The sequence below is a fragment of the Oncorhynchus kisutch genome, linkage group LG25 (genome assembly GCF_002021735.2).
Source record: "Oncorhynchus kisutch isolate 150728-3 linkage group LG25, Okis_V2, whole genome shotgun sequence".
Classification (NCBI taxonomy): domain Eukaryota; kingdom Metazoa; phylum Chordata; class Actinopteri; order Salmoniformes; family Salmonidae; genus Oncorhynchus; species Oncorhynchus kisutch.
The window spans coordinates 21526502-21537161 of NC_034198.2; the positions used below are offsets into that span (position 1 = coordinate 21526502).

Below are 10660 nucleotides of genomic sequence, written 5' to 3' on the forward strand. Positions count from 1 at the left end.
GTTGAGAGAGAAGTACAAAAATGGAAAAACGTAATTTAGTAGCTCAGAACTTGAGACTGATGAGAGTGACATAGAGTTTGAAGGAGGAGCGGATTCAGAGTTTTTGAGTTTTGAGTTTGATATGCCTGTGAAGAGTGGGAAGAAAGGGTGACAGAGATTATTCTTTCCCAGTGGGAGTGAGAATTTTGTGGAGAATGGATCCTTGCCTTCTGACTGATCCATATCTGGTGTCAGGTTGGGTGAAGAAGAGTTTGGGGACTGTTAAGTCAGTGAAAGTAAATTGAAGTGGACTCGTGATGATATTTTTCAGTTTCTTCCATACAGAGGGAGCAGGCGCTCTGCACCACACGCCTAGGGACAAGAACTGTAACTTGCTTTGATCTCTCGAGCAGGGCACTGTTGAAAGGAGTGATAACTGGGGTGGTGTTAAGGATTGAGGAGGATCAACTAAAATGGAAGATTCCTGGTGTCTGTGACTGCCCGCCGTTTGGGGTGATGCAGACCCGGTGGAGAGCGTGGTGAAACAGAGAAGACCTGTCCTGTTAAGTTTTGATGCTGAGTCTTTACCCGAAAAAGTCCAGTTAGGATGTGTCAGTTAGAGCTTTTGTCCTGAACCCATTATGGTGTTTTAGGTGCCAAGTTTATGGTCATGTTGCAGCAGTGTGTAGGAGGGAGATTCCTAGATGTGAGAAGTGTGCAGGAGGGCCTGAGACAAAATAATGTGTAGTATCGGTGGAAAAATGTGTGTGTGTTAACTGTAGGGGACCCATACTGTTGGAGATTAGAAGTGTCTGGTGAGAGAAAGACAGGTTGAGGTTGCCAGGATCAGCTCAGTGTCATATGCTGAGGCAGTAAAGAGAGTAGTAGAGGAAGATGGGTCCAGGGCGAGGGATCCTAAGAGGCTCCCTTGTGAGTAGGCAGAGGCTAATAGAGAGTGAGAGGAATAACATGTGCTTCAGAAAGGTTGGTTTATTAAGGTTGGTGTCCTCCCAGGCAGCCGGGCTGGTGTAGGATCAGATAGGGCCAAGTAGTGGAATAATGGTGAGGTTTTTAATAGGTGTAGGGTTAGTTGACAGGGCAATTATTCTTCCCTTTTCACCGGCCTAACACTACAGTACAATAGGTGGCGGTATTATGTACCTCTCGGTTGCGATCTGCCAATTCAGATTTAAAGTAGTAGAAGAACAGCTGCGCTATACAAAAAATGTTAGAAACGTTAGCCACATGCTACGGAAGTTTTCCATTTTGTATCGCAAAGTATAATGGATTTATAGTCCAGTTGGGAGCGGTAATGCGACATATTGGATGCCAACCGCTGTTAAACTCCACCGATCTGACCGATGAAGAAGAAGAATGCTACGGAAGTGAAGACACCCACACCGTGCAAGAGAATGGTCCAAGGAAGTTAATGAAGTTGACTGCAACGCTAGTTAAGGCACACATTTAAATGATGAATTGTACATCCCACAAAGAGGGTAAGTAACAAGGTGACTCGATTAAGTCATGATTAGATAAGTAGCTAACTCTCAGATACTGTTCAACTAGGCTAGCTATGGCAGTGAAATGTGGAAGGAAGGAAGCAAGCTAGCTAGTTAACCTGTCTTTGCTAACCAACCTGAGCACCTGCGTCTTTTAACATTAGCAAAGGTTTAGTGTTATTCGTTATCATCGAATAACACTAATAATTACATCTACTTACACTACGATGATAAGTTAGCTAGCTAACGTTAGTTATTTCTAGTCAGTGCTTGACAGCCAGTTATCTAACAGTAGGCTGTTTCCTACAATGTTCCTGACATGTTTCCTACTCTGACAGGTTAATAACAAATGGATTTCCTCACACTATTTGCTATCTATGTGGGGGTTGTGCTGACCTGCATTGCCTTGGTTTGTAAATATTCTGGTCAGCAACAAACTCCTTTTGGTTTACTTTTCGACTCGGTGACAAAGGTAAGAGACTGTATCGGCACTCCTCGAAACGTACACAAAGTGGTGCTATAGCGCCATTATAATTATAGCCATAACCATAGAGATGTTCATTTATGAAAGTATGCTCTTATTTTTTTTGACAGGTAATAGCACCTTGGACACCACTATGGCTTCAAAGCTTTACACAGAGGACGTTGCACATGCTATTTCATCAACGGTAAGTGAACAACCTGGAAATCACAACTTTATTTTTTTATATATTTTTTTGTCCCGAATAAACACAGTCTTCTGTTTTTTCAACCAGTCGACTGGTTTAAAACGTGTAGTTTCCCATATATAGACACACCCTATGTGTTTTAATAAAATCAACAAGGCTATATGAAGTCTACTGAGCTTGTCTGACACTTTAAGCACACTGTGATTAAATAATTAAGACACAGAAATGACTCAAGGGAGCCAGAGAGAGCCTAACCAGAAGAAAAAAAACATGTTCCTGAACTACCACCTCCCACTACTGCTGGACTTGGCAGATTCTGCCATTGCCCTCCCAAAATCGTCAGTAATGGGCTACACCAGGGGTCAGCAACCTTCTACATTTGGAGTGCCAATTTATTTGACCATTTCTACTGATCTGCGTGCCAGTTATGATTTTCACATTTTTGTGGAACTGTTTCATTTGTTTTATAATAAAGTATTCGTATCGCAAAATCATTCATGTGTGATTAATAAAAATGCAATCTAAATTAAAATGAGGCTATACAAATCTAGAAGTAACTTCAATTGACATTGCCAACTATGTAAAAAATAGCCTACATAAAAAAGCCAACCAATTAAAACATTGCAGCTTGCAGGTAGAACTTATCCCGATTTATCTTTTTTATAAATCACAGACCTGGCCGGGGTATCCTGGAAGGATATTGATCTCATCCCGTCAGTAGAGGATGCCTGGTTATTTTTTTTAAATGCCTTCCTCACCATCTTAAATAAGCATGCCCCATTCAAGAAATTTAGAAACAGGAACAGATATAGCCCGTGGTTCTCTCCAGACCTGACTGCCCTCAACCAACACAAAAACATCCTATGGCGTTCTGCATTAGCATTGAACAGCCCCTGTGATATGCAACTTTTCAGGGAAGCTAGAAACCAATATACACAGGCAGTTAGAAAAGCCAAGGCTAGCTTTTTTAAGCAGAAATTTGCTTCCTGCAACACAAACTCCAAAAAGTTCTGGGACACTGTAAAGTCCATGGAGAATAAGAGCACCTCCCAGCGGCCCACTGCACTGAAGTTAGGAAACACTGTCACCACCGATAAATCCACTCTAATTGAGAATTTCAATAAGCATTTTTCTACGGCTGGCCATGCTTTCCACCTGGCTACCCCTACCCCGGTCAACAGCACTGCACCCCCCACAGCAACTCGCCCAAGCCTTCCCCATTTCTCCTTCTCCCAAATCCAGTCAGCTGATGTTCTGAAAGAGCTTCAAAATCTGGACCCCTACAAATCAGCCGGGCTAGACAATCTGGACCCTTTCTAAAATGATCTGCCGAAATTGTTGCCACCACTATTACTAGCCTGTTCAACCTCTCCTTCGTGTCATCTGAGATTCCCAAAGATTGGAAAGCAGCTGCCGTCATCCCCCTCTTCAAAGGGGGGGACACTCTGGACCCAAACTGCTACAGACCTATATCTATCCTACCCTGCCTTTTCTAAAGTCTTCGAAAGCCAAGTCGACAAACAGATTACCGACCATTTCGAATCCCACCATACCTTCTCCGTTATGCAATCTGGTTTCAGTGCTGGTCATGGGTGCACCTCAGCCACGCTCAAGGTCCTAAACGATATCTTAACCGCCATTGATAAGAAACAATACTGTGCAGCCATATTCATTGACCTGGCCAAGGCTTTCGACTCTGTCAATCACCACATCCTCATCTGCAGACTCGACAGCCTTGGTTTCTCAAATGATTGCCTCGCCTGGTTGACCAACTACTTCTCTGATAGAGTTCAGTGTGTCAAATCGGAGGGTCTGTTGTCCGGGCCTCTGGCAGTCTCTATGGGGGTGCCACAGGGTTCAATTCTTGGACCGACTCTCTTCTCTGTATACATCAATGATGTCGCTCTTGCTGCTGGTGAGTCTCTGATCCACATCTATACAGACGACACCATTCTGTATACGTCTGGCCCTTCTTTGGACACTGTTAACAACCCTCCAGGCGAGCTTCAATGCCATACAACTCTCCTTCCGTGGCCTCCAATTGCTCTTAAATACAAGTAAAACTAAATGCATGCTCTTCAACCGATCGCTGCCTGCACCTGCCCGCCTGTCCAACATCACTACTCTGGACGGCTCTGACTTAGAATATGTGGACAACTACAAATACCTAGGTGTCTGGTTAGACTGTAAACTCTCCTTCCAGACCCACATCAAACATCTCCAATCCAAAGTTAAATCAAGAATTGGCTTCCTATTTCACAACAAAGCATCCTTCACTCATGCTGCCAAACATACCCTTGTAAAACTGACCATCCTACCAATACTCGACTTCGGCGATGTCATTTACAAAATAGCCTCCCAATACCCTACTCAATAAATTGGATGCAGTCTATCACAGTGCCATCGGCTTTGTCACCAAAGCCCCATATACTACCCACCACTGCTACCTGTATGCTCTCGTTGGCTGGCCCTCGCTTCATACTCGTTGCCAAACCCACTGGCTCCAGGTCATCTATAAGACCCTGCTAGGTAAAGTCCCCCCTTATCTCAGCTCACTGGTCACCATAGCAGCACCCACCTGTAGCACACGCTCCAGCAGGTATTTCTCTGGTCACCTCCAAAACCAATTCTTCCTTTGGCCGCCTCTCCTTCCAGTTCTCTGCTGCCAATGACTGGAACGAACTACAAAAATCTCTGAAACTGGAAACCCTTATCTCCCTCACTAGCTTTAAGCACCAGCTGTCAGAGCAGCTCACAGATTACTGCACCTGTACATAGCTCATCTATAATTTAGCCCAAACAACTACCTCTTTCCCTACTGTATTTATTTATTTAGCTCTTTTGCAACCCATTATTTCTATCTCTACTTTGCACATTCTTCCACTGCAAATCTACCATTCCAGTGTTTTACGTGCTATATTGTATTTACTTCGCCACCATGGCCTTTACTTCCCTTATCTCACCTCACTTGCTCACATTGTAGATAGACTTATTTTTCTACTGTATTATTGACTATGTTCGTTTTACTCCATGTGTAACTCTGTTGTATGTGTCGAACTGCTTTGCTTTATCTTGGCCAGGTCGCAATTGTAAATGAGAACTTGTTCTCAACTTGCCTACCTGGTTAAATAAAGGTGAAATAAAATAAAACAATAAATATTGGTTATGCATGGCCTTTCTGCAAGGAACTTAAAACATTGTATCAACTTGGTCCATTCAGCCCTGCTAACAAACTTGCAACATTGTATAAAATATGTTGGACCCTCAGTTTCCCATACCAGTGAGCTCTGGACAGACACAGCTGTAGGCTATTTGTACAAGGGATAATAATTTCAGGTAGGTCTATTATGACTTTTCCACCTGATAAGAGAGTGACAGTTTCATTCTCTTTTACACCGAGTGGTTATCGCAAGGGAGAGAGCTGGAAAGATTGAGGAACTATTGTCATGCTCAATGGATGTAAAAAAAATAACTTGCTGTTTTGAGTTGAAAATATATATTTTTAGAAGCTCTACAGCTCATTAGTGTGGTGAGTTAAGACAATCAGAAATACTATCAGATCCCCAAATGGGCACATTTATAAGCCTACATTTGATAACTCGTAAATGGAATGAAACAAACCTAAACTTGTTTCTCACAAGTGTAGCCTAGGTTGTGTGCTCTGCAAACAAAGTTGTCATTTGACAATAAGAATTGTAAGATAACATATTGACATTAACAGAAAATTACAGTAACTGATTTTTTTAAAATTATAGATTAGAAATTATGGGAATTAAAGGGAAATGTACTACTGGTGTGCCATCCCCGCAATCTGCAATGACTTAGTCCACAGGTGTCAATAGAGACATGGCAGAATTTAGTTGTTTTCTTTGCAACTTCCCGACTAAAAAAATGATCGGTTGAACAACAGCCTGTCGACTAAATGATCCTGTCGACTAAATGGGGTCAACCCTAGTTTTGAAAATTGTTATATTGAATAGATTTTTTAAAAAAAACAACAAAAAAAACACAATCCCTCTGATTAACTGTTTGCCATTGTCTCCTCATAGGAACAGAATGTTTATCTATCTCCATATCTTACTGGAGGGGGCCGTGTACACAGAGTTCACCTATGAGGTGTTTGGATACTGCAGGGACATGGACACCACTCTCTCCAGCCTATCAGTCCCTTATGTTCTACTGGTGGTCAAATCCTGCTTCTTCTACCTCTGCATTAGAAGGGAACCTGGTAAGTAAACTAACACAGAGTAGAGCCTATTTGGTAGACAGAAAATCACAACATAATACATTATCTGAAGTGAACGTTCTGTAAAGTTTCCTCCTGAGGAATATCATAACACCTACTGAACAGGCTCCTGCTAGTACTTTTATAAACTCTTATGGATGCACATTGTATTGCGCAATACAATCCCACCATGAATATAATTAAGTACGCTCTTTCTCTGTAGGTACAGTTACAAAGAAGCGACATGCTGGTCAGCTCCAGGTATACCCATATGACAAGAGGATGTTCCACCCAGGAGTCTGCTGTCCAACGTGTCAGCTGGTCAAACCTGCTCGCTCAAAACACTGTAGTAAGTAGTACAGATTGGCCTTTGGCTTTTAGTCGCAGGCATTAGATCTAATACTGTACCTCTGAATGTCTACTATATAGGCATAGCACAGTCTATAAACTATACTTCTCAGAACAGCGTATAACATCCTATGATGCATTGTTACATAATAATGAATAACTGCTACTATTATTGTCTCTAAACTGTATTGAATAGTCAATGTGTTCCCCTTGTTTTGTCCAGGAGTCTGCAATAGGTGTGTGCAGCGCTTCGACCACCACTGTGTCTGGGTCAACAACTGCATCGGCGCTCAGAACACCCGGTACTTCCTTCTCTACCTGCTGAGTGTGTGTGCCATGGCAGCAGACATGGCACTACTGACGGTGGACATGTTACTGCACGCTGTGGTGCGGTCAGGCATCCTACAAGCCCGTTACATAGATGATGATGGGCAGCAACAGCAGGCAGGGATGCTCTTTGTCATACAGGTGAAAGACTGGACATACAGACACACACACAATGATATCGGTGCATGATGTTTACATGGAGTTAGTATTTCCTTCTGCCTATTTAATTAATTTAAATAGGATTTAATTCATGACATTTATATCTAGTTCCATTAATGTGCCACATAAATCACCACACACTTTGTCTCAGTTTACATATGTACTATTTATTTATTATATTTTAATGTAAATTCACTTCCCACATATAGACTGAGTGTACAAAACATTAAGAACTCTTCCCTCAAGACCATTTTCCCCTCAGAATAACCTCAATTCGTCAGGGCTTGGACTCTTCGACACCTTGTAGTAAGCAGGCCAGCATCCCTGTGGAACATGTTGACTCCAATGCTTCCCACAGGTTGGCTGGATGTCCTTTGGGTGGTGGACCATTCTTGATACACATGGGAAACTGTTGAGTGTGGAAAAACACAGCAGCATTGCTGTTCTTGACACAAATCGGTGCGCCTAGCACCTACTTACATACCCCATTCAAAGGCACTTAAATATTTTGTTTAGCTGATTCACCCTCTGAATTGCACACATACACAATCCATGTCTCAAGGCTTAAAAATCCTTCTTTAAGCTGTCTCCTCCCCTTCATCTACACTGATTTGAAGTGGATCATAGCTTTTACCTGGATTCACCTGGTCAGTCTCATGGAAAGAGCAGTTGTTAATGTTTTGTACACTCAGTATATATTTCCTCTGCCTCTCCCCAGCACCTGTTCCTGACCTTCCCCAGGATCGTGTTTATGCTGGGCTTCCTGGTCTTCGTCTTCCTGCTCCTGGCAGGCTACACCATGTTCCACTCCTACCTAGCTCTGGTCAACCAGACCTCCAACGAGTGGTACAAGGGACGAGGGAATGTCTGCCAGCACTGCCACCCTTCACCTGACCACTTCTGTGGTCTGCCAGCCTCTGACCAGTCCAAAAGGTGGTTCTATAGTAGAGGGGTGCTTAGAAACCTGGGGGAGATATTTTTCCCCCTCCGCCCCGTGCAGAAAAAAGATAATTGAGTTCAACAGAGGCCGTTTATAGGCCCACTAGCTACAGTACTGAATGTTTGTCATTTGTATTTATTTTTTAAAGATATTGTTGTTGGTATGTGGATTTTGGGGGATCTTAAATATTTTTCTAACTGGCAATAAAGCTTCTGTATACACCTTTTCCCTGTTGTCTGTTCCTTGAAATGAATTTGCAGATGGTCTATGCCTATCAAGTTTAATTGTGTATTAGAGGAAGCAAGGATGCATATTATGCCTACAGGTCATTCATTTTCATTCAATGCTTGCTGTGTATACACACATGCATTTGGAGCTTTGCTCGCTGCTTGCACAACATAACCAGCCATCACCAACCATGTCTTGTGACATCTTGAGATGTTTTAAGACTAAAATGAAGACGTCTAAGACTGTCTTTAGACACGTCTTGGAAATATGTCTTGAGACGTTTTATTAGTTCTAAATACTAATCACTCACTCCAGAACTCATGCACATCCATAGCACAAATTGACCTGCACACCACATCAAAGTAATCTAGATTTATTGACAAATAACAGAGGCAGAAGCAACAATAACTTGGTAAATGTGTTATAGGGCTCCAAACGATCTTCAAGTCTTTACAGACAGATTGTCATCTCTTGTTTGGGGATCTCAGAGCTTCTATTGCTTAATCTGCTGGAAAGTATGTAGTTATGTATCATTATAAATACAGCAACATCAATAACAATACTGCCTCTACCCTGCTATTTTCTTGTAACTTAATTCTGAATAGCTCACCTGAAGCAGAAAGCCCTACCATCCATGAGGGCTTAATGTTTGACACCAGATAGGACCCTAGTTGTATTCTATGTCCAGTCTGAAAATAGAATGAGTCAGTTAAGCACTGTTCTCATGGGAAGAAATTAACATGACATGTCTTGTTCATTTTTGGATGCACTGCTCTCTCTTGTATTTGCTGGGTGACTGCTTACCTTGATTGAGTCAGAGTTGTTGACATGTATTCCATCCTTATATCCTGACAAAGGAGAAATAGGCCATGTTCATTACACAACTATTAAAGCATGTGTAAAAAACAAAAAGCAGATACAAGCATCCATTCATAATTTACCTCATCAGCATACCCATGAATAGAGGTTAGCACTCAGATAAATCCAGTCTACTCTGCAGCATGTGAGGTTGATCAACAAAACAAAAAAATCTAATCCACCAGCTATTTGGGCATTTTTTCATGTAACATTTAGATGTATTCTCTATGAAATAAAACTGCACAGAAAAGACAATAACTGCAGTCAGCTGTTAGAGTAGATCAGCTTTGACTCAACATGTCTTGAAACATCTGTATATAATCAGATGGTGATGGCTGAGCTATCACCGAGGTTGAGACATTTGACATGATCCCTTCTCCTTTTTCTGATCCCGCATGGACTTAATGGGGAACTGAAAAAAAAGTAACAACATGCCTTTCAGAGATATAACTAGCTAGCTACATTATTTTTTTACTATAATTGTTACGCTAGCTAATGACAGTTGTTAGCTACTAGATAGCTAACCAGAGTCTGCATAATATAAAACAAGATGTCATTAACATATTTCTTCATATGGACTAAATATTGTTTGGGCTAAGCATACATTACATATTAAAATACTTTTGTAACAGTTTGTAAATCCTCCAGGTCGTTTGTGAGTCTTGCATCATCTGTCAGCTGACTGAAGAATGATCCGCGAATTTGAAATGGTCAACATTCCAAAATAAAATGTCTCAAGACATGACACTATTTTGCGTCCCAGAGCTGATGGGGGAGTATGACGTTGATCCGCAAGGAACCTAGGTGGTGTGTTCGTAAATTGCGCTGTTGGCGTTCGTAAATTCAGAGCGTTTCGCTCTGGGAGCGTTCAGAGCCACATTGGACGCTCTGACGGAGGAGTAGGGTTGATCCGAGCGTTCTGACCTCACAACGGCAGTCAAGCACCCAGCTAACTGGCTGATGGTGGCTAGTTGGCTAGCTGCTTCCAGACACAAATGAGAGAACACCTCACTCTGACCATTTTACTCGCCCTAGCAGAGCTGGTTAGGCTGTTTTCATGTTATCCATATCGTTGGATCCTGTGTTTTACATTATAGCCATTAGTATATATATGATTAAATATCATCTGATGTTGGTTGTGTGAGGTGTCTGCATTTGTGCACTGGAGCATCATTATGAGATTAAACAACTGCTTGCTACTTGCCTGTTTGTGTGTGACAAGAACTGAGTAACATGGTGTGACCTGGATGTTGCAAAACTGTAGATAACAGCCCAGCAGATGCTTTGTCCTTGTGTTTGTATGTAACAATATTGAGCACATGGTGTGACTTGCTGTATCTTACAAAGTTGTGTTAGGGAGGGGTGGTCATCACGAGGTTTAACTGAGATGGAAAAATACTGAACAACACAATAGCAGGAACTGAGCAAC

General features: G+C 42.0%; 1 protein-coding gene and 1 long non-coding RNA gene across 5 annotated transcripts; one reads left to right on the forward strand and one right to left on the reverse strand.

Annotated features, from left to right (window-relative positions):
* Positions 1-1164: 1164 nt before the first annotated feature.
* Positions 1165-8371, forward strand: zdhhc4 (zDHHC palmitoyltransferase 4). The gene is made up of 7 exons (XM_020460890.2): positions 1165-1475; positions 1817-1950; positions 2073-2146; positions 6196-6374; positions 6595-6720; positions 6943-7187; positions 7924-8371. Exons 2-7 carry the CDS (start codon positions 1828-1830, stop codon positions 8218-8220), a joined length of 1044 nt encoding a protein of 347 aa, XP_020316479.1. The 5' UTR covers positions 1165-1475; positions 1817-1827; the 3' UTR covers positions 8221-8371.
* Positions 8372-8730: 359 nt separating this feature from the next.
* LOC109870453 (uncharacterized) lies at positions 8731-10195 on the reverse strand. Of its 4 annotated transcripts, XR_002252153.2 has the most exons (5): positions 9853-10195; positions 9315-9643; positions 9178-9221; positions 8984-9062; positions 8731-8878 (listed from the first exon to the last, which is right to left on the reverse strand). It is a non-coding gene; the product is annotated as an uncharacterized LOC109870453 (long non-coding RNA). The 4 variants fall into 4 exon arrangements; XR_004205430.1 differs by having other exon boundaries at positions 9178-9643; XR_002252152.2 differs by having other exon boundaries at positions 9315-10195.
* Between the last annotated feature and the right edge of the window lie 465 nt (positions 10196-10660).